General features: G+C 42.5%; 2 protein-coding genes across 3 annotated transcripts in view; one reads left to right on the forward strand and one right to left on the reverse strand.

Annotated features, from left to right (window-relative positions):
* MAST2 (microtubule associated serine/threonine kinase 2) overlaps nucleotides 1-7,735 on the reverse strand; it is a 379,580-nt gene extending 371,845 nt beyond the window's left edge. The window contains exon 1 of one of the 2 annotated variants that reach the window (XM_074961832.1): nucleotides 7,562-7,735. In XM_074961832.1, the coding sequence (XP_074817933.1) occupies nucleotides 7,562-7,735 (174 nt within the window). The remainder of the gene's footprint in view (nucleotides 1-7,561) is intronic. The other variant, XM_074961828.1, reaches the window with a different exon arrangement.
* Nucleotides 7,736-7,754: 19 nt separating this feature from the next.
* The window catches only part of LOC141992577 (riboflavin-binding protein-like), a 40,312-nt gene continuing 23,495 nt past the window's right edge, over nucleotides 7,755-24,571 (forward strand). Inside the window, exons 1-2 of the mRNA XM_074961833.1 lie at nucleotides 7,755-7,799; nucleotides 24,147-24,306. Of these exons, the coding sequence (XP_074817934.1) occupies nucleotides 7,791-7,799; nucleotides 24,147-24,306 (169 nt within the window). The 5' untranslated portion in view covers nucleotides 7,755-7,790. The remainder of the gene's footprint in view (nucleotides 7,800-24,146; nucleotides 24,307-24,571) is intronic.

A 24,571-nucleotide genomic window follows, 5' to 3' on the forward strand; every position in this document is an offset into this window, starting at 1 on the left:
AGCTTTTAAGTATTTGTGCAATATACTTCAACGAAAACATACTGCTAGAGTCTTCTGATGAAAAATGCAACAAACTAGGGGAACTAACACCTACCGATGAAAAGAACAGATAGTTCTATTTGAATCACTAATTTATGCCAGCCTAAAAAGTCACAATGGAGGTACACCTTAGTTGATACCAATTTACACAGGGTAAAGGTGCACCTACAACTAGTGACAAGAGGCACCAAATATAAATGAAAATAACTTTTTTTTCAAGATACAGGAGGATAACCTTGTATAAACCTGATTTTTTAATAAATGATTTTAGGATTTAATTAGTTCAAAAAACCCATTCAAGTCAAGCAAGGTTGTTCAATGGCAGCACAATGCACTGTCACATTAGTAGTGTTCTGTGGAGTGGAAGGATAGGGAGGATATTTGAGTCCTAAGTTTAGCCTCTGGATTCCAGTCTACAATTTCTTAACTCTATATTCTTACCAATCCTCTTCTGCACTGCACACTTCAGATTGTAAATGTGACTTCTTAGCCTTTGCTACAGCTTCACTTCCTTATTAAACCATATTAGCCTCCGAACTTCACTCTTAAGCTAACTGTATTTATTAAAGAGCACAAACTACCCAGAAAGTATAATTTGCTTATGAAGAGTCTTCACTTCCCTTTGATGCCCTTTCCTGACATTGTTCCAGAGGTTCTCCAAATTTTCCTATAGCATACCACACCTTAACCGAGCAACAGCCTCCCTGCCCAATCATCTCATTCGCAATTACACAAAATCCCTGTAGCAACTACAATTACAGAGAAAAAATTAATATTAGAAGAGGATGTATTTTAATTCATCTTTAATCCAATAAGCATTGTTCGGCTTTTTTCGTTTGTTTGTTCATTTGGCTTTTGGGATTTGTCAATAAGCATCAATAAGGATGTCTTATTAAAACTTTTTATGGCAGTAAGTGAAGGGAGTTCTGAAATTTGTTTCCCTTTCCATTGTGACTGTAAATCCAGAGATACATCTGTCTGTTTTTTTCAGAAGATGCTGCCACTGCGGCCTTGAGGGGTGCCTCCTCCAACAGAATGCCTGATGCTGATGAGAAGGAGAAAGAAGAGAAATAGGGAGGACATGTTCAGTGAGATCCTGCAAGCCAGTTCTGCACTGGACTTCAAACAAAGGGTTTGGAGGGCCAACATGCAAGACAACATGGAAAAGGACAGAGCAGACAAGAGAAAGGCCCAGAAGTCCCAGCAGGAACAGATGAGGACAATGCACCAGGACATAACAGGCCTTCTCAAGCAGCAAACCCAAATGCCACAGATCCTGGTTGACTAAGAGGTCCAAAAATGCCAGGCTCCCCATCCTTTGGGGTCCTTAGAGATCTCCATGGGAGCAACTCCCTATACCCCCCAATGTACCACATGGCACAATGGGCCTCATCCTTACCTCTACCAATCTACACCAAGGGACAGCAAAGAAAACCACAGCTTCACATACACTGCCTTATGAGAATTACGGTTGGTTATGTGCAGCCACAATGGACTACATTTGTGAACTGAAATGGACAGAAATGTTGGCTGACTTGCTAAGTTTAAAGTTCATTTATGTTAATTTATGTTAAAAGTTTGTATTGCATTGCCTTTTTTTGCACCCCTTTTTTTTGCCACTCAAATTTCTACTTTTGAAGAAAAAATTATATTTGTAAGTGCACACCACATATTGCAGAATGTATTGTGGCACTCGAAGCACTCAGGACTTGTAAATGTACAGCACCTTCTGCACCTGCTGAGCCAATAGTTGAAACTTTACTTCTTGCTGTCAAGGTAGCCAGTATACAGTTTTATGAGCCAGGAGAGCAAGGCATAGGCTCGGACTACCCAGAATAACTATTGTCATTTCCATAACACCCATGCACCAGTCAAGAAATAATGTCCCTGCTTGCAGTTTTCTGAATAGTACTGTGTTCTTAAAAATCAGAAGGTCATGCACCTTCCCTAACCAACTCATGTTGATATAAGAGAAACGTCCCAGATGATCCACCAATGCTTGCATAACCAAAAAGAAGTTGCCATTTCTGTTGATGTACACTGTGGAAAGGTCAGCTGTTGCCAAAATAGGGACGTTTATGCTGTCTATCGCTCCATAACAGTTCGGGAACCCTATTGGTGCACATCCATCCACTGTGTCCTGCATGTTGCCAAGAGCCACAGTCCTGCATAGCAGATGATGATGATTAACCCTAAACATTCACATGTCAACGGCTCCACTGTGGCTTTTCCAACTCCAAAACAATTTTGCACGGAACAGTAGCAATTCAGCTCTCATTCTGGTGCCCCTGTGCTGGGGCAATCTTGCCACACAGATCCAGCAATGTGGCCTTTCACAGCCAAAAACTCTGCAGCCACTGCTTGTCATTCCAAACCTATTTATGATGCAGTCCCACCAAATTGGTGCTCATTTCTCAGGCCCAGAAACTGTGCCTCACCATCCTCAGCTACTCCATGAATGCCACCAACAACCTTGAATTGTTTTTCACTATGTCCCTCAGCAAACTGTCCTTGGAAAACAGTCATGTCCCCCACTGTTGCACTACTTCCTGCAGGTCTGCAAATACATGAGAACCCCATGTCCTGTATTTGCTCCATTCAAGAGACTAATACAGAGCTGGGGCTTGATACATCTGTCAGAAATGGCAGACACTGAAAAGTGCGATGTGGGCTTGTGGAATTTTTAAAAAGGCAGGAAAATTATGGGATACGGATAGCATTATAGGAAGAAGAAAGTTCCATGCTGGGAACTTGACCCCTGTACTATTCTTTCTGGCCACAACACATTGCAAAAATTCCCCAAAAGGTACTGCACCAGATGGTGGTGTGTGGCACACTGGGACACCACAACACTTTGCATCAACAAAAGCATTCCTAGTGAGTACGTGCAACTCCAACATAAGCAGTAAAGAACGCATGCACCCAAGTGATATACAAATGTCAGTAGGTGTATGCTGACATAACTTGCATAAACCAAAGTTTGTAGGGTGGATGTGGACTAAGTCAACTTCTCAATCTATAAAATGGAGATAACATTTACCATGCTCAGAGTATGTCATAGGGATATTCAGAGACTTAGTACATTTATGTGGGAGATTTTCAAAGGCACAAAGGGCAGTTTGGCACTTAATTCCCGTTTATTTAGGAGTTGGTCATCAAACTGCCCTCTGAGTCTTCAAAGATCTCCTTCTACACATTTACACTGTAAAACACTGAAAACTTAAGATGGAAGACAGAATTCATATTATAGGTGGGGCTGCTAGTGCTGGCTATTATGATTGCCTGACATTTCCTATTTATAAGCAACTGAAAACACTGTCTTTATGCTTTGCCAAACTTAAACCATGTGGGCTGAAATTTTCCATGCTGGGTGTCAATCTTATGACGACAAAACAGTTTGGTGTTTCCAGGAATGAGGCTAGGGAGAAATACATCGTTTTGCCTATGATAAAAAAATTTTGGCAACCTTTTCTTTGAGAAGCTCACTTCCCCATGCTTTGGGCTTAAGGTTTGGTATGAGGGTGGCCTCTGCATCAGGGATGAGTTTTCTCCCCAAAAAACTGCCCAAATTTGGCCAAGTTATAAACCTTAGAAAAGTTGCAGTTTGCACATGCTTTGCATACTAGCAATTTCTTAGTAACTATATTTCCCAAAGATTCCATCCACACTGAACATGCTCTAACGTAGGGCTGAGTAGGACTTCTCCTGCAATAGCAGCTCTGGGCTGCTGCAGGCTGTGCCAAGTCCTGGTCCAGGAACCTGAACTGACAGTAGGCAGAGGGCCTCTCCTGTGTACAGAAGGCAGGCAATCTTAATTCTGGCAGTCCCTAATTTTTGAGTGCTTGACTTTGCAATCTTAATGTTCTTTTAGCACACTTGTCTTGCATTTAACACATAACCGTATTTGAAATGCATTATTTGTATCTAACAGACTGTAACTTCAAGGGGCAGGGTCATTTTCCTGTTTTGTGGAATGTCAAGAACACAGACAGCACTCAATCACAATTAACATCTTGCCACTGCAAATGTTGCTTTACGCATCACTATTTTAATGGGCAATTGAGAAGACAGATTTTAGAAAGATCCCTATTTTGCTTCTAGTTCCTGGTCCTGCAATCTGATCCAAGTGGATGGAACTTGCCACCTGCACAGTCCCACTAAACTCTGTGACATTCCAAAACTGCTCCAGAGTCCATCCACATGAACTAGACTGCAAGGATGGGGCCCTAATTACTTGACTCCGTTTGATATATTCTAAATTTTCCAACCACCAGTCTGACATGATTAAATGTGTTCTTTAATGGCAAAGTATCAAGAAAACTGGAGCCAAAATTTGACCTTCCTTAAAGAACATCTACTGCATTGTAGAATGTACAGTTTTAAAATTTCAGATGTCAAAATATTTGTAGTTGAATATTAATTCTTCAAAAACTCAGATAGAATTACAAAGTCAGAAGGTGTACATGTAAGATTTTTTTAAAACAAGTAATGAAGTACGTGAACATCTTCTATATGCTGCTTTGTCAGTGTGCCATAGACAGAGTAAAAAATGGGTTTACCTTAAGAAGTTTCAACAAAATAACTTTTTTTTTACCTGGATATACATGTTTGAGCCTTGCAAGGTTAAATGACATACACATTCATGTGCATTTCCCCCACCCCAGAGCGAGCGTCCTACATGCTCATGAAAAGGCCTATATATTTTCTTTGTTACAGTAGTGCCCCAAGGCCTAAAATTGGAATTGGGGCTCCACTGTGCCACATGTTCCACAAATACATAAAGCAACCTTCTTTGCCCTAAAGATATTACCATCTAATTTAAAGACAAGACACAACATGTAACATAAAAGATAGAAGGAAAGGGAGCACAAGGGTAACAAGAATAAGATCACATGGTTCCATGGGTTAGCTAGTGCACAACTTGATTCCAAATCATTTTAACGTAATACTGGCAAGAACTGCCACATATATATAACTTCCCCCTCTTCTACATTCAAGCTAGCAACCACACACAAGGGACACATAGCACCCAGCCACCAAGGTGGCATTAACAGTGACCTTTCAGCACCATCCCACGTCCATTCATTAATATGGACCTCGAAAAATCCATTCACCTACTTGATAGGACCTAGACCATCAATCGTATGAAGAATTTAAGATTTCATTAAAAGGTTTCCATTCCTTACCATTGCAAAGAGAACCTTCTAAATAAGAACCAAATGTAAAGCAATGCAGTTCTATCTTTCTAAGTTCACAGATAGCTCTAGTGCAGCTCCTAACTCTTCCAAGCAACAGCAGAGCAAAATTAACAAGACTCTGGCTAGTTTTCCTAGAATATGCCAAACTCTGAAATTGATAAACGTATGGAGGTTACTCTTACTACTTTGGAAAGCCATTAGCATCAGCAAGGGCAGGCAAAGAAGGACTTAAATTTTATCAGACGTCCTCTGGCCCAAAGCCAACACAAATACCCCCACCCCTAACCCCAAGCAGTGTCCAGGGGGGCAGCATGCTAATAGGAATTCCAGCAAATTCCCTCTTCCCAGCAGGGAAGACTCTGAGATTCTCATCAACACATATACCCATGGAGCTTACAGATTGGTCCTCCACTCTTGTTTCATATCACTATCAAAATTAAGTCCTCCATTAGTCTGTAATAGTTTAACAACTAACTAAGCTTATTTTCTATAAAGCAGCTTAAATATGGTTTCCTGTTTCAGACGCCATATTTCAAAACAAAAGTGACAAACATTAAATTAGTAAGATATTTCCAATATCTCATTTCACAACAAAAAACCTTTTCTCAGTTTCAACATATCAAAACAATCTTAAAATGACAAGCAGTGATACATGCAACCAATAAAGTCAAAGGCCTAGAGCAGATAGATTTTTACAATCTATATTGATGAAATTACTCTGACTACTAGTTGCAAAGATATGGAAAGTAACTATTGGCAAAAAATACCAACTAGAAGATGATTCTTAAAACCATAATGTTATATTAGTACTCATGTTCCAAGTTTTGTATAGACATTAACTTGTCTTCTCTCATCAGATGCAGCTGTTATTTAATCATTTAAGAATGCCTACAATCTATACAGAAGAAACAGGGTCACCTCCAAAGAAAATCTAGACATAGGATTTGCTTAGCTGACACGAAACAGAACCCACAGAGCTCTATTTTTAATATGACTCTCAAAATGGCCAAGTAAAATGATGCATTACTGCACTACCGTAGTCTGCATACTTATTGTACCTTTTGTTACTCTAAAAATAAAATCAAATGTCACTAAAAAGGTTCACCAGTCTTTCTAACCTGCTAAATCTCATCTGCCATGTTCTGGAAGAAATGGAGAGAGAAAATTAAAATAAATAGTTATTTGTTAAATTGTGTTTAACTATGTCTAAACTAAAGCATTTAGGACCTCTTGGTAATCATAGCAGTTTCAAAATGTCTAATTGGTCATTTTATTTTTAATTAGAAAAAAGTTACATTTAAGGGAAGAAAAAAACAAGCTGGGTTTGAAAAGCTGACATGTCCTGAGTTTTCTGAGTTTTAAACAATTTTACAAACTTTAGAGAAATATAATACAGAGGGTTAATTTTCTGGGCACAATAGAAATCACTTATATAAAGAACCAAGACAATATTAACCAGTCCTATAGACGTACCATAGACACTTTAATTAATAATAATCTAGGATAGGATCCTTCAATAACGAGAGCTATAATTATATTATTAATCCTAGTAGTCAGCATGTTACACAAAGCTGGATTCTGCTACCTTCTTTTTTCCCCTTCCCTCGTACAGTCTACAGTGTGGGCTCTGGCTCAAAGAGCCATAATAATACTTGGCATTTATTCGGCACTTTACACATTCAAAGCAGTGCAGACCATGACTCAATTTTTGATTCACTAGTTTCTCAGATACATTTTCTATCTTCCCTTGTTTCTTAAACCATTTGCCTGTCAGGATGAATTTAATGAGCATTTTCAACAAACGCTGCTGCGCCCATAATACTGCATCATGTGCCCCCTAAAACCAGCTTCTAGCCGGTGCCGCACACCTCCACCTCCCAGACTCATCCAGCCAACTCCATCAGAGCCACGCCAATCCCAGCTGCCACCTGCAACGTCTACACCCCAGAAAGTCCCGTGGTCACAACTCTCCCCATTCCCGCTTCCCTCTCTTCACCCAAAGGCACCCCGTATCGGACTGGCTGCCCCCTGGTTGCGGCAAGCCAGGCATACCACATCACGTCCCCTTCCCCGACGCTTGCCTCACAGCATTTACCTACCCGCAACTCAGGTGCCTGCAGCCTCCCGCCCTCGGCACCCGGTCCCGCTGCCCTGCGAGGCACCCAGCCAGCCCCCCCTCCCCCCGAGGCACCAACGCCCACGCCGCCGGCTCCCTTCACCCCATGATACACCCACAGCCCCCGCCCCACCGGCCCCTTCACTCTGCCACGGGCCCCCCGCGCACTCCGTGCAGCCCAGTCACACCGGCACGGTGCTCCCTTTACCTTCTCCTTCGCCTCCCTGCAGGCGGCGCCCGGGGCCCTGGCGTCCTGCGGCTCCCTCCTGCCGCCGCCCGCCGGGGCAGCTCTCCCCTCCGCGGCGGCGGCCGCCCGGGCGGGCTCCCTCCTAGTGGGCGGCGGGGGCCCCGCTTTGTCCCCCCGGGAGCGGCCCTTCTTCATGGCGGCGGCTCCTCAGCGGCGGCGGAGCGGCGGCCCCCGCGGCGCGCAGCCGGCCATGGCCGGGGTGAGTCACGCAGAGGAGAGCCGAGCCGGCGACGCCTCCTCGGCACGGAGCGGAGGGACCAGCCCCCCCGCTGCCTCACCCGCCCTCCTGTCAGGGCGGCTGTGGCGCGGAACGAGCGCGGCGGCGGCGGCACCGCCCCCTTCCCTTGCTCTCGCGAGAGGCCGGTAACGCTCCGGCCGGCGGGTGGGCGGGAAAGCCGCGGCGCGCGGCGGGCGAGAAGGGGGCGGTAACGAGGGCGCGCGACATAGGGACAAGCGAGGCGGGAGGGGCCGCGCCCGCGAGGCGCAGCGCGAGGGAGGGACAGGGCGGGAGAGGCGAGGCGGGAGGCGCGCAGGCGAGGGTGGCCCCGCGCACAATGACGGGTGGGGGCAGGCTACCCTCAGGCTGCTGCAGAGCCAGCCCTCGGTGTCGCCCGCAGCACCCGCCCCTGGCCCCAGTCCTGTCAGGGCAGGGCAGAGGCTAAGGGCAGCTGGGCCGGGAGCCAGCCCAGCCATGCCATTAGCTGGCTACCTTGTGCCGAAGGCTAATTGCCCAGATCATGGGAAACAACTGAAGGGGGGGGGGGGGAATACCATGCCAGTCATCGACTGACCAAACAGCAGCCAGTGCTGGACCAGCATTTGACAGCATGGCACATGGACAGCTCTCCCAAGCGCCTGCCTTGTGCAACGGAATCTGAGCTTTCATTGCAAAAAAGGGTTGGTCTCCGGCTGCTTTCAGAGCAAGGGAAACCTCAGAAATACGCATAAAGCGTAATGCAAGTAGCAGCATCTTCCGGAGTCTAGAACAACAGGTCTGAGAGATCTGAACTGCCTCATTCACCTTAACTGGCGTGCCCAGTGATGATAAATTTAAGTGTCAGTATTGTTAGCTATTTCATTACTCAGGAAAGGATGTAAGAAAGAAGAGGGGATCATAAGAGCTGTACCATCCACTGTGAGCATAGTCTTGTAACACCATCAGTAGGTGGGCATTTGGGAGATACCACCGCCTTTGAAAATCTCAAGAAGGAGTCATGCTCAAGGAGCCTAACAGGGTCCAGTCTGATTGAGGGGAAACCAAACCCCAGGAGTCCAGCAAAGTCCCTGGGAATATTCAAATGCCACTGAAGGGGAGCCAAGATCAAGGAGCCCAGTGGAGCATACACATAATCATATATTTTGAACATCTATACAGTCTACTATGAGTAGTCTCTTGTTTTGGTAACTTGAATGGGCATAGTTTACTGTGTGGGTGGAATTTGGAAAAGTATCACCTCTTTTTTTAACCCCTGACAAACAATAACAGAATAATAAAAGAACAGGAGCAATTTTGTCCTATTATACCTAGCCCCTTACATATGTGAGTAGATGTTAGGACCCCATTCTTCTGTAGACAACTCCAAGTACTTTGTAAGATAAGGAATATGCAAAAAACCAGAGATAAGCAACAGTTGTCCACCACATTTTATAGCCCAGTGTCTCCTTACAGAAAGACTGGAACACGGAACAAATGAAAATGGAGTTCACCATCTCTCTACTGGAAAACATGAACTGTACTGATTCATTCTCAAGGAATAACCAGACCATATATCCTTAACTCTTCATCTCCTGTCTCATTTGAGCTAGTCATAGCCATGTAAGCCTGTAAACACTTTACCTTTAAATATTAACTGAATTTTTAGGCTATAATATGCCTCTTTCTGGAGTGATACACAGAAAAAGCAGCCTTCAAAGTTGGTCTTTTTTCTATGTTGCCATGCACAAATCAGGATGCATTCCATTGCTGTGGAAAATAGTTCTTTCTTCCGCTTTGCCCTGCTGAAAATGTTTGCATGTCTTTGTCCTGGAGACATAGATGTTACAAATTCTCTTTGTTATATATAGAAACAGCAGCAGAAAACATGTTTTAATGATTTATTGATGTAAATGAGTGGGAGCTTTTTAAAATTATTCTTGAGAATGTTTAAATTCTTGGTCTCCTCATCTCAAAAAAGATATAATGGCGTTAGAAAAGGTTCAGAGAACGGCAACTAAAATGGTTAGGGGTTTGGAACAGGTCCCATATGAGGAGAGATTAAAGAGGCTAGGACTTTTTAGCTTGGAAAAGAGGAGACTAAGGGGGGATATGGTAGAGGTATATAAAATCATGAGTGGTATGGAGAAAGTGAATAAGGAAAAGTTATTTACTTGTTCCCATAATATAAGAACTAGGGGCCACCAAATGAAATTAATGGCCAGCAGGTTTAAAACAAATAAAAAGAAGTTCTTCACACAGCGCACAGTCAACCTGTGGAACTCCTTGCCTGAGGAGGTTGTGAAGGCTAGGACTATAACAGAGTTTAAAAGAGAACTAGATAAATTCATGGAGGTTAACTTCATTAATGGCTATTAGCCAGGATGGGTAAGGAATGGTGTCCCTAGTCTCTGTTTGTTAGAAGGTGGAGATGGATGGCAGGAAAAGAGATCACAAGATTATTAGGGGGTGGGATAGCTCAGTGGTTTGAGCATTGGCTTGCTGAACCTAGGGTTGTGAGTTCAATCCTTGAGGGGGCAATTTAGGGATGTAGGGCAAAAATTGGGGATCTGTCCTATTTTGAGCAGGGGGTTGGACTAGATAATCTCCTGAGGTCCCTTCTAACCCTCATATTCTATGATTACCTGTTAGGTTCACTCCCTCTGGGGCACCTGGCATTAGCCACTGTCAGTAGACAGGATACTGGGCTAGATAGACCTTTGGTCTGACCCAGTATGGCCGTTCTTAGAAGACCACAGAATCCAGCCTAATATACTTCCAAAATGTACCAGTGCTTAACATTTTCAGAAAGGAAAGGACCCAAATCAATCCTGAGCATTTTTATGACTCTTGGACACTTTGCTACGGTACAAATGACTGGATCTGGAATGGAAATATTCAGCATGGAGAAACCATTAGATTCATAAACCTCATATTAAAACAGAAAATAATAATTAAAACTAAATAGTATATGCTAGAATGCTGCTAAACTTGTGCTGTCTGAGGACAAAATCAAGTATTTTCACTGATACTTTAACTTTACCATTAATACCAGATTTAAAGCAATAACTAAAACAAAAATTAGCCAGCTGATCAGTTGGCTTACTGTTTCCAGAGCAGAAGCTGCTGCTGCCAAACAAATATATTACTAAGGCTTGTCACTTAACATTCTATTCATACTATGTACATGATCTTCATTCTCAACATTGCTACTCTGAGCTGGATGAAATGGCTCTAGCTTTTATGTATGCATAGCCATCCTGTTCTTTCTATAAGTGGCCCAGTTCCAATGCTATTCACAGAGAAGTTTTGGTCTTGACACTGGAATACTAACATTGACAGCTGGCATCATGCCATCATCTCTGACTAAAAACAGTGCAATTATTTTGGGGCAGATTGTCCTATATACAAGAAAGACCCACTGAGGGGACAAGAAACTATAGACCCTGTGCTACCACAATGCATCTTGGCCATTCAACCAGTCTGGCCTCTGTGGCAGTACTCTTCAAGATTCAGTCAACGGGTGTCAGGATGCATCTGAACAGTATCAGTTTCAAGTGGCTAACGTATAGAATCAATTATTTTAAATGGGTGAGAAAATGGTATATGCATTGTAAGAAAAATAGGAATTTTTTTTAGAGAGATTGAAATCCATGTGGGTAATTAGAACGTTCGCAGTTACATTAGATAAGGGCAGGAGGGTTGCTTGTTTAAGAAAGGATATAAGTCTTCATGTTTCAAGGCATAAACTAGTCACAAACTGATGGGGATTAGGAAGAAATTTCTCCTGCCCGCAAATTATTCCATAACTGTCCCTTACAGAATTTTCTGCATCTTCCTCTGAAGCAGCTAATATTGGCCACTCTCAGGGACAAGATAGTAATCTAGATGGACCACTAGTCTGATCCAGTTTGGTAATTCCTATGTTTCTCTGTAAAATAAAGTCCAATCATAAGATGGAGATTTCTCTTATTAGCTTTGTGGGCCCTGTATATAGAGTAAAGAAATTTGCGCTGATGTTAGATGCTTCACTTGGCTCTGGTGCAATTCATCAACATAAAGGGTTTGCACTGGTGTATATCATTTAAATACCTAATAGGAAAGTACTGGTTATTAGTGGGTGTTTATATAACGGGTTAAAACTAAGGGTGAGAGGGAGAGAGCACAGTTTGTGTAATACCTAGGTTTACAGTCTTGTTATCAACCAAAGAGCTCATGGAATGCTACATAGCATAAAAAAAGAGACAAATGAGAGCAGTTAATAAATATATATAAAGGGTTTGATTCTCGACTCCTTTAGAGCTGACTTGGCTGTACAGTGCCTGGCACAAAAGGGCCTCTAATATTTATATTGCGTTAGCACCTAAACAACCATATTAAACATCTACATCTATGTATTTATACCAGTGAAAGCTTTCCTAATGTGAACAGGGCCACAAACTGTGACACAAAACAGCAGAGTTACAAGAAGCAAGTTTTCCTGGGATTAATAAAAAATGCATGGGAGCAGGTTTCCATAAAGATCTACGAAGCCACCTTGTTGTCCTCCTTCAGATCGCTCCTTAAAACTCTCCTCTACTGCGATGCCTACAAAAAACAATGGTAAAGCTGTTCATGTCCTGTCACTGCTGCTTATCAAGCTGACCAGAACCATTTCTTTGTTACCTTGTGCTTCTGCTATCTGTTTGTCATAGCTTCCTGTTGTCTCTTGTCTTATACTTAGATTGTAAGATGTTTGGGGCGGGGATCGTCTCTTTGTTATATGTTTATACCAGGGATCAGCAATGTTTGGCATGCGGCCAGCCAGGGTAAGCCCTGTGGCGGGCCGGGCCAGTTTGTTTACCTGCTGCGTCCGCAGGTTCGGCCGACTGCAGCTCTCACTGGCCGCGGTTCGCTGCTCCAGGCCAATGGGGGCTGCGGGAAGCAGTGTGGGCCGAGGGATGTGCTGGCCGCCGCTTCCCGCAGCCCCCATTGGCCTGGAGTGGTGAACCGCGGCCAGTGAGAGCTGCGATCGGCCAAACCTGCAGACATGGCAGGTAAACAAACCGGCCCGGCCCACCAGCGGGCTTACCCTGGCTGGCCGCATGCCAAACGTTGCCAATCCCTGGTTTATCCAGTGCCTAACACAGTGGGGCTGGGACCACTAGGAATTACCTCAATACAAATAATTAATAATAATAATAATAAAGCGAGACAAGGTGGGTGATGTAATATCTTTTATTGAACCAACTTCTGTTGGAGAAAGACAAGCAGAAGATAAAAGATCCAATAAAAGATATTACCTCACCTCCTTGTCTCTAATATCCTGAGACCAACATGGCTACAACAACACTGCCTACAATAAATGAAGAGCAAATTCTAAAAAAATCAGTATTCCACAGCTGAAAAAAAGAACAAATATTTTGCATCAAATACTGGAAAATTATAGTACTACTTCAATCAAATATTAACAATCTGAGATGGAGTCATGATAGTTGTCGGTTGGTACTGTAATAAGAGTTTGGCTAAACTGGACCCAGCTTTTCTTCTTCTTCTGTTTGCAAAGCCCATGTCATGCTTTGTACAGCAAGGAGTTTTCCAAAAAAAATACTGTTTTTCTAAAAATACAAAAAAATTTGCCAACAGTCCAGGAACAACCTCATAACACCAATCCAGCAAGAATGCAAAATGCAGGGGGAAAAGATTTTAGTACAGAAACAGATTTCAGTTTCATGGTTTCAGGAGGTTTATACACAGCAATAAGATAATGTAGTTATTTTAATATATCTTCACATGCCTCCTTTATTCTCTCAGGGTTGAAAAGCCCAAAATTGGTCTTGAAATTATTTTGCTTTTTGAGGTTTGTTCCTTTATTTTGTTTGGTGGGGGTTTTTTTAAACCTATCAGTCTATTCAAATCCCAGGTTTCTTTTCCAGTGATTCATCCTCTGGGTTTTTGTATCTGCCATTCCTGTGACTGGTTGGAGGAGTCTTATACATTTCAGTATCCATCCTCCAGAGCACATAGTTTCACACAAATTAGAAGAAAGCAAATAAGTTTTCTTTCAAACCAACCTATAACTTAATATATTCGTTACACAGACAAAAGTACTGGGCTGAAATTCTGGCCCCATTGATGTAAATGGCAATACTCAATCGGGTCACGATTTCACCCCAGATTTTTCTTTTCTGTATAAGGAGTGCAGAACTGGGACCATCAGAAGTGTCTCTTTGAGAAAAATACTAACATTTAAGAGACAGCACTATGAATCCAAAAGCATTGCTCTGAAGTCTAACAAAGTAAAAATGAATAATGTTTGCTTAAATTGGCAAAGAGGATGATGTACATGTTATTGCAGGCCAGAAGCAGCTTTAAAAATGATCTGTTCTTTAGAATGACCCTTGGGACGATTTGAGGAATCTATCTATGTACAGTTTATGAATTCTGGTTGTTATGAAATTTTTGTGTCATGGAATGCCTCAGTGTTTAGTGATCTGGCCATGAATTGATGGGTCTTTTTCATTACCTGCCAGACGAGGGATGGTCAGCTATTAAACCTTAATGGTCACCTACTCAGGTGGAAACACCTTGAGACAATAGGTTGGCTGAAGGTGGGCGAACTAGTTCTTTCAACTTCTATGCATGGTGCTGGGGTTTGGAGAGTGGAAAATGACCAGGAAGCTTTGGGCAAAGAGGGAGGCATGGTTTTGTAGTGGGCAGTGGATCTTGTTTAACTTGGGGACCAGCCAGGGGAAAGGAAGCAAACTGATTTGGGGGAGAGAGAGAGAGAGAGAGACCAGAGATTCCATGTCCTGGATGAGAAGCCATGTGCAGAAGACCAGTGGGGAGAGGAAGGATCCTAGATTACTAAGAGGGCTTTAAGCTACACCCAAATAATGCTCTAGAGTGATGAGGAAACTGCGGCAGGGAAATGCATCCAGATCAGTGTTCCCACTAATTTTTCCCATGCATGTGCAGAATGAATCACCTGCGGGTTCGGGCTCTGGGGTGTGGCTGGGGATGAGGGGTTTGGGGTGCAGGCTACCCCTGGGCTACAGCACAAAGAGAGGACATCTCCAGATCTCTCTCCCTGCAGCAGCACCTGGGCTGGGGGGGAGAAGTGCCTCTCCCTGTGGCACCAGCCCCGGGGCTGGGGCCGCGGGATAGGCTCCTGTCCCCTGACGGTGGCAGGGCTGGGCCGGGGCTGAGTTGGGGCTGGGGGAGGGGTACTTCTCCCTGGGCTGTGGCAGGTCCAGGGCTGGGGGAGTAGCATCTGTCCGCGCCGCAGCCCTGAGCGCCTGTGCAGCACTTAATAGGCTGCTGCACGGCCGCGCAGCTTAGAGGGAACTTAGATCCAGATGTGTTCATTATGTTGTCTAGCTCTGTATTTCTCGTGCTATCAAAGTAAAGAGTAATTGTATTCAGAATCATGTGCAGAATCTACCTGTGTGTCAGTTGGCTTAACTCTCAGGTGCCCCTGAATAGTTAAACTGTCAACCCAGTGGGACGACATGGTTGGAATTCTGGAAAAGGGTGTGCTAAGCTGTGGGAGAGTCTGAGGAGTCAGCAGTGGTCCTGGAGACCATCGGCAACAAGGCTAGCAACATGGTCTAATTTCCATGAAGGACTAGCAGACAGAGTCTGTGCCTAGGAAGTGTGTTAGAGAGGCCAAGGGGAGGAGTAGTGCTACAGCATTTTTGGGTACAGGGAAGCTTTGAGCACATGAGTCCAGTGCACTGGGACCCAACTCAGCAGCCTAGTGAGTGTCCAGCAGCGGGAGCTTTACTAGGACTGTGTGTGTGTGACAATTATAACTAAGGCATCCTATGTTTATTGCCTCTTAATGATTTCTAGATTAAATATGCTCAAAAAGTAAAAATACTTTTTTTTCTAATTGGCATGTCTGCAAACGCAACCTGAGATATGAAAAGCAAACTAAATTTTTTCATTCTCATGCATCATCATCCATAATAAAAATTCTGTCAGCCAAATTATGTTCTCATTTACATTTGGGAAATGTATTCTATTTGGGAAATTCTATTGTCTTCAGATCATGCCTTGATTACATCTTTGGAACCCCACTGAAGGAAATAGGGTTGCGCAGGAGTAACTGATTGAAAGTGTGTAACTAATTATTTTGTTGATACACAAGCAGGAATAGAATCCAGCTCAGTTCCTCTTAACTGGCTGGCTCTGCAATGCTAACAGGAATACAAAGTGATAAAAACTTACTTCAGTCACTAATATAAGATCTGATTCTCAAAAAAGGAACAGGTCTGTAGAGTAAGCAGGTGTCATTTTTACATAGTTACTTTTCAGCATAGAAACATACTTTGATTAACATCATGATCCATGATCATTCAGTCAGATGATCAGCCGTACCTGAGTGAAAATAGTGGACTGCTATATCACATGAATTTTATTACTCCTCTGGGACACGTATCTTACTGTTACGTATGTTTTAGTTTTATTTAAAAACATGAAAAGGTAGAAACGTTACAGTGCATTGATATGGACATTAAATATTGTGAGGTGCTCAGACACTATGGGAATGGGGGCCTTATAAGTACCACAGCTAATAATTAGATAGATAGATTAGATTAGATAGTCACTGACCGAAAACAGTACAACTCAGCAATAACTTAACTTACAGAAAAGCAATATTGTATACAGTGTTGTTGTAGCCATATTGGTCCCAGGATGTTAAGAGATTGTGAAGTAATATCCTTTACTGGACCAACTTCTGTTGGTGAGAAGTCAATCCAGTAAAAGATATTACCTCACCCACCTTGTTTCTAGAAAAAGCAATATGACCCACTCAAAATCTAGAGCTGTCATGAAAACAGAAATCCCCAGTAACTCACCTCCCAATATAAAACAATCCATAAACTAACTACCCATAGTATACCTTAAAATAAAAAAAAAAACAGGAGTCTTCATCTTGGATTATGATGGGCTAGTATTCCTTCTACAGTGCCTGAGCCTGGTCCCTCTGGTGAACTTCTATATGCCATTCTCGACCTCAGCCGACACAGTAAAGTGTGAGAGGTGTCAAACAGACTTCACTGTCCTTCCTCTTTGCTGCTGGAAACCCTGCCGAATCCCCAGGCAACTGTTCCTGTGGCAGCAGTGATGTTATGGAACACAGAATATTCAAAGACTATTTTATCAACTTGATAAACATGATATGTATCTTTATGGGCGGGCCAGTGGTTGTATGCCTGGCTAAATGGATAAGATAAAGGATAGGAGTACTTGTGGCACCTTGGAGACTAACCAATTTATTTGAGCATAAGCTTTCGTGAGCTACAGCTCACTTCATCGGATGCAGAAGTGAGCTGTATCCAATGTCTGCATCCGATGAAGTGAGCTGTAGCTCACGAAAGCTTATGCTCAAATAAATTGGTTAGTCTCTAAGGTGCCACAAGTACTCCTTTTCTTTTTGCAAATACAGACTAACACGGCTGTTACTCTGAAAGATAAAGGATGTTTCCTGCAGGAACTAAAGTCAGAAGGGAGTAATGAATGCAAATCCCCAATACTGAAACAATGTAGATAACAAGTCCTTTATATTTTCACCCCTGGGGAATAGCAGACAGACTGCTTTGACCTGGTTCAAAGGTGTTGGGCAGACAGAGGATTTGAAACTGTTTAAAATATGAGCCGTGACCTGAGGAGAGGGTCATTCACACTCAGTTCAAGAGCAGAGAAGCATGAGACTGTGACCAGAGACGGGCCCTGTGAGAACACCTGAAGTACTTTAGATCTGCCGGGGTCTCCGCTTGGAAGATGGTTTCCGGCTCAGGGAAAGGTGATGGCTAGAGGTCTGAGACCTTAACTTGAATACCCTAGAAGAGGGATCAGAGGTCCAGTAACTCTGGTACTGTGACAGCTCCTTTCTGGATCCCCTTCAAAGTCTGAAAAATATCCCAGTTTTCTATAAATATAGTTTGCATGCCAATTCTGTAACAGAGAAGTTTCAACAAACCTTTTGGTGTACATATACCTCTAAGGCGGGGGTGGCCAACCTGTGGCTCCGGAGCCACGTGCGGCTCTTCAGAAGTTAATATGTGACTCCTTGTATAGGCACCAACTCCAGGGCTGGAGCTACAGGTGCCAACTTTCCAATGTGCCGGGGGTGCTCACTGCTCAACCCCTGGCTCTGCCACAGGCCCTGCCCCCACTGCATCCCTTCCCGTCCCCTCTCCTGAGCCTGCCATGCCCTCGCTCCTCCCCCTCCACACCAGAGCCTCCTGCACGCCACAAAACAGCTGATCGAGAGGTGTGGGGAGGGAGTGGGAGGCGCTGATTGGCGGGGCTGCCGGTGGGTGGGAGGCACTGGGAGCAGGATGGAGGAGCTGAGGGGGGGCTGCTGACGTATTACTGTGGCTCTTTGGGAATGTACAGTGGTAAATTCTGGCTCCTTCTCAGGCTCAGGTTGGCCACCCCTGCTCTAAGGGCTTGTCTACAGCGTGCATTTGTCCACACCAGAGGGGAGTAATTTTTAGTGCACAATAGTGTTGTGCGTCAGCTGGTCTCTGTGGACCCTGCTCGCACACACTAAAAGTTCTCTAGTAATCCTTGATTCTGGGAGCCAGCCTTGCCCTGCCCTGCTGTGAGAACCCCCACTCCTGGGCTGTTCATGCACAGCCTCTGGCATGTAAGCTGCTTGGATTGTGCAACCGAATGACACTAGCCAATATCTCCGGTCCCAGACACAACCCTAGGAACCTCCATCTTGCCGTGTCCAGTTATGCCCGCTGGACGCTGCAAGCTTATATGAGTTCGTCAATTTAACAAAGAAATTGATATGTACCAGGCTGGGTATCCCAAGGGGAGTCTATGACACGCTTCAAACCAAACACACTGCTTTGGGTAGAATAAACAAACAGATTTATTAACTATAAAGATAGATTTTAAGTGATTATAAGTCAATGCATAACAAGTCAGATTTGGTCAAATGAAATAAAAGCAAAACACATTCTAAGCTGATCTTAACGCTTTCAGTGCCCTTACAAACTGAGATGCTTCTCACCACAGGCTGGCTGGTTACCCTTCAGCCAGGGTCTCCCCTTTGATCTGCGCTTCAGTCGCTTGGTGGTGATGTCTGTACATGGAAGTGGAAGAGAGAGGAAGAGCATGGAAAATTTCTCCCTTTTATCATGTTTTTTCTTCCCTCTTGGCTTTGCCCTCCCCGCTTCAGAGTCAGGTGAACATTACCTCATCGCAGTCCCAAACTGATCAGAGGAAGCAGGGTGACTCACCTGAGAGTCCAACAGATCCTTTGTTGTTGCATAGGCCAGTGTCCTTTGTTCCTGTGAGGCTGGGCTGGGTTTTGTCCATACATGCCCTGATGAGGTGTGAACTGCCCCTCTGCTCTTGGGGAGTTTTTGCCTCAGCTTGCTTTAAGCCATGAGGACACATTTTCAGCCTCATAACTATATACATGAAATTACAACCTATAACATTACTATAACAATGATTACTATAACATTACCATAACAACAATGCTCAGTACATCATGAGCCTTCCAAAGACACCCAACATGACAAACTTTGCATTAGATACCACACAATCATATTATAAGGATGAACATGGGGGTGTAGGGTGTTCCCATGAGGTAGAGAACATCATATATATATACCAGGCAGGTGTGGAGGCCAGAGCAAACAGCAGCAAGGCTTAAAGGCGAGGTCTCAAATTGAAAGCAGTGGTTTACAAGTCAGGATTCTGTTCCAGTGACTGCCCTGGACTTGATATGCATGACCTTAAGCAAGTCTATTTTTCTTTCTTGGGCAATTTCAGTCATGGAGTAAGCTGAATGTATTGGAGATGAATCTGTGGAATTTTGTCCACTGACACAAGAGCTGAGTTTAATCCTCTGGGCTGGGCCTCAGTTTTCCTATGTATAGAATGCTGATAATAGTACTTATCCACCTCAGAAAGGTATTAGGTTTAATTAATGACATTTGGTAAAGTGCCCTGAGATCCTAAAATAGGTGGTGCTAGAGAAGTGTTAAGTATTCTTATTTCCAACCAATGTTACTGATTGTCATGCTCAATGTTGCTGTAGATAAAAATCCATTAGTATTGTCATTAAGAGCCTTTATTTTCAGAGCTTTTGAACTCAGCTGTAAAAAAAACTGCACCATGTTGAAGCTTGACATATGGTATAAAGTATCAAGCCAGAAACAATTATTTTCTTTCTATTTAGTTCATATCAGTTTGCCAATTTATGTTGTAGGAGTAAAAAAAATCCTTAAATGCTATTTTGACTACAACTCTAAAATGGATTTATTTTATGTGAAAATGTGTAAGTGATTGTTTTATAATGTAGACTAATCACTTTCTAGTTTTAATGTGATAGTTCTAACTAGTAGCTACTGTGCATAAACTGTAACTATTTTTTCATCTATTAAAAAAAACTAGTTGATAAAATGAAATTAGTTGCTCCTAAGTGGATAAAATGAAATGGTTTCTAAGGAGCCATTAGTGTATCAATAAGCTAGGCCACACCAACAGAATGGGGGATTGTATCCTGGAAAGCAGTGACTGTGACTCTGAAAAGGATTTAAGTGTCATAGTGGACAGGCAATTGAACATGACCTCCTAGTGTGATGCTGTGACAAAAAGGGCTAATACAAATCCTTGTATAAACAGTCAAATTAGGGAAGTGACTTTACTTCTGTGCACAGCATTAGTGAGACTGATCCTGGAATACAAAGTACAATTCTGCTGTTAAAGATGATGTTGAAAAAATTGGAAAGGGTTTCAAACAGAGGCACAAAAATTATTTGAGGGCTGCAATAAATGCCTTATAGTGAGAGATTTAAAGAGCTAACCTCTGTTTAGTTTATCAAAAAGAAGACTGAGGTAACTTGAATACAGTGTATAAGTATCTTCACAGGGAGAAAAATATCAGATACTGAAGAGCTCTTCAGTCAAGCAGAGAAAGGCATAAACAAAAAACCATGGCCAGAAATTAAAGCCAGACGAATTCAGACTGGAAATAAGGCACAAAATTTTAACAGTGAAGGTAGTTAACAGTTGGAACAAACTAGGGTGACCAGCTAGTAAGTTTGAAAAATCAGGACAGCGGATGGGGGTCAATAGGTGCCTATATAAGACAAAGCCCAGAATATCGGGACTGTCCCTATAAAATCAGGACATCTGGTCACCCTAGAACAAACTACCAGGAAAGTGGTCATTCATCTTTTGATGTCTCCAGATCAAGATTGGAAGCTTTTCTGGAAGATATGCTTTAACCAAACACAAAGGCTGTGTCTACACTACAGACCTTACAGCGGCACTGCTGTACCACTACAGTGTTCTCCCATCAGTCAAATTAAACAACCCCAATGAGCGGCAGTAGCTATGTTGGTGGGAGAGCATCTCCTGCCAACATACCGCTGTCCACACCGGCGCTTTTGTCAGTAAACTTTTGTCGGTCAGGGTGGTTTTTTTCACACTCCTGACTGGCAAAAGTTTTACCGATAAAAGTGCTAGTGTAGACATAGCCAAATTATTGGGCTCAGTGAAGAGGTAACTGGGTGAAATCCTGTAGCCCTGTGTTATACCTGAGATCAGACTGGATAATCTAATGGTCCCTTCTGCCTTGAACTCTATTAATCCACAAATTAAATCAGCCCCTACTCTCAACTGCCTTGCACCTTGTGTAGTCATTTACATCCATGCAAAGTGAGTACAAGGTGGGTTTAAAATACTACCAAAGCCAACCTGTTTAGGCAATGTCTGAATTTGGCTGAAAGTTTCCTAACCCCTTCTGTGCTGATTGCTGCTGCAACATCTGCAACCCAAAATACACACACGGGACTGCTACACATACCTTGTGTGTCTCCTTTGATGTGCCAAATGGTGATACAGGGCTCTAGCATGCTACTGAGCATCTGCTTGAAAATGTTCCTATCCATAGTTAAAGTTAAGCTTATCATAACTACTTTCTGCAGAATGCCCGTTAAAAGCAAGACAGTGGTTGTTTTATGGATATAATACAGTGGGGTCCTGATCCACTGCAATACAAATAATCATAATAATTAATAAATAAGAACATAGGAATTGCCATATTAGATCAAACCGGTGATCCATGCAGCTTAGTATCCTGTCTCTAACAATGGCTAGTATCGGATGCTTCAAAGGAAGGTGCAAGAAACCCTGCTGTAGGTAGATAGGGAATAACCTGCTCATAGAGGATATTTCTTCCAAACCCCCATTAGTTCAAGACTGGTTTATACTATCAGGCAAGAAAGGTTTCTATCTCTTCTAGAACTCTTGGTGAATTTTGGTGGGAGGGGACATTGCTTTTAGTTTTGGGTTTTTTGCTTATTTTTTAAAAACCCTATCTATTGTACCCGTATTTTCTTGTTCACCATTAGTGATCTGCAAGCAATAAATGACTATTATATGCAGGTCAGTTTGTGTACTGATTGTGTGTGTTCCTGAGATAAACCTGTTAGCTTTCCAAAGAGTCAAGGAACTCTCCTGAGGCAAACAAACTCTGGGGCACTGATACTAGGTGATATAGAGAGAGAAGAGAGGTTCAAAGCTACTTACTGTTTTCCAGTTTGGGGAAGAGGTAACAATCAGAGAGACAGCAGAAGAGGTGAGAAAACAGCACTCAAATTGCAGAGACAATTGTTATTGTTATTTTCCTGAAATATTTTGTTTTCTTTATACTGAAAGGTAATATAGGGACTGATCCTGCAGTCCTTACTCAGGCAAAACTCTCCAGTAAAGTTCATGGGGAGTTTTCCCTAAGGATTGCAGGTTATTTTTCATAATATGCACAAATAATTATGATGTGGTTTATGTAGAAGGGTCTAGATTTACATAAATCAGACAGTTATTTTTATTTTTTAATTTTTGGATTCATTATCTGTCGAAGATGCAGAAATTATTGGGCCAGATCCTCAGCTTTTGTAAATCAGCAGAGCCCCACTGAAGTCAAGGAGGCAACATCAGTTTACACCGGCTGAGGATCTGGCTCATTGTCTTAAAAGCCATTAGAATGAGTTCACCTGTAACTGTGTGAAAAGCATAATTTTCTACAGGATGCAACAAAAACCTGAAATTTATGGAACAAATTAATCCATGCTGCAAAGCCAGTGAAGTCACTGGAGTTACACCATGATAAATTTACACCAGTGTATCTATAGGAGACCTGAAATCATTTATTGGGTTTTTTTTAATTAACTGTTTAGAACTAACTTTGCTCTGCATGATTTATTTTTTTTTAATCTACAGCTTGTATCTAAATTATCACAATAATATTTTTGCCTAATTTGTACACTTTACGAGGTTATAAATTAACTGAAAAAACATAAGGAAAAAAGACCTGAGGTAAAATTTTAAGAAAGCCACAGTGACTTAGGAGCTAAGTCCCACTTTAAAAAATGACTTAGGGAATTAGGGTCCTCAGTCACTGAGGTGCTTTTGAAAATGTTATCCCCAGTCATCACTGTGGATAGCTCACGGAAAATCTATGCTCAGTGTGCACCAGAAGTTAAAAAAGCAAACAAAACTGTTAGGATGTATACGGAACGGAAAACAATATGGCAAATATTATAATTCCATTATATAAATCAATAGTCTGAGCTTTCCTGAAATTTTGCTTTCAGTTCTAGCCACTGTATCTCAAAAAGGATGTAGCAGAAATATCAAGGGGTTAGAAACAAGCAGCAAGAATGATTAGAGAGGTCTGGAAAAACTTCCATATGAAAAAAGATTGAAAAGATTCGGACTATTTAGTTTATGAGGAGATAAATAAGAGGGGACAAGATAGAGGTATACAAAATAAAGACTGTATAGAGATTATAGACCTTGGGTAAGTCACTTTGCCTCTGTGCTGCAGTTCCCCACCTATAAAATGGTGATACTAATACTTCCCTATCTCACAATAGTCTCGTGAGGATAAAGTGCTTCGAGATCTATCAATGAAAAGTGCTGTATAAGAAATAGGTATTATCATTATTCCACTGTCTTGTGAAGCAGCTAGTGCCAGCCACTGTCCCAAATAGGCTACTGAACCAGAGAGACCTCTAGCCTGATGTAATATGACAATGTGTATGTTCCCATGAATTTCAAGCTGTGTTAAGATTCAGTGCCTGAGGTTCTTGATCTCAGTCATTTGTCCCTCTTGGCTTAAAAATCTTGGCTGTTAATAATATTAAGATACTGTGAAAGAGAAAGGGGACAAATACACGTATAAATACTTGTCTGTCCATCTTTGCTTAGCACTTTTTAATTTTTCTCCTTTTCTAAACAGTCCTTCCTATTAGTTTTATAATCGAGCTGAAATTTCATACCAGACTTTTCTCAGAGATAAAGGACCTCACTGAAATGTCTATTTCCTTACAGGGCAAGTGCAGAATGAAGACGTTCAAGTTTGCTGTAGTCCTTTTTTTTGCTATCCTAGCAACATCTACCTGCAAATGGGATAGATGTCTGGAGGGGGGAACTCACAAGCACAGACCAAGCCCTGAGCCGGACATCCATGAATGCACACTGTACTCTGAATGTAAGAGCTGTTTAATCTTTGGCATAGAATTTTTAGAATAGTTTAAAAGTTGACCTTTGTATCGACTAACAGTCCCTAGCATACTTTTAATTACTTTAACACTGTGCAATATTTACAATAGGAGTTTTGTTTGAAAAGCAACTTTTGTTGGCTTTTTCCTTACTACATCCAGTTCCAAATGCAGAGCCAGATACCGCTCTCCTTGAGACCAGTTGCAAAACTATTGGCTTCAGTAACTGAACTTCAAAAATGTATGATCCAGATT

Source organism: Natator depressus, chromosome 8 (genome assembly GCF_965152275.1).
Source record: "Natator depressus isolate rNatDep1 chromosome 8, rNatDep2.hap1, whole genome shotgun sequence".
Lineage (NCBI taxonomy): Eukaryota > Metazoa > Chordata > Testudines > Cheloniidae > Natator > Natator depressus.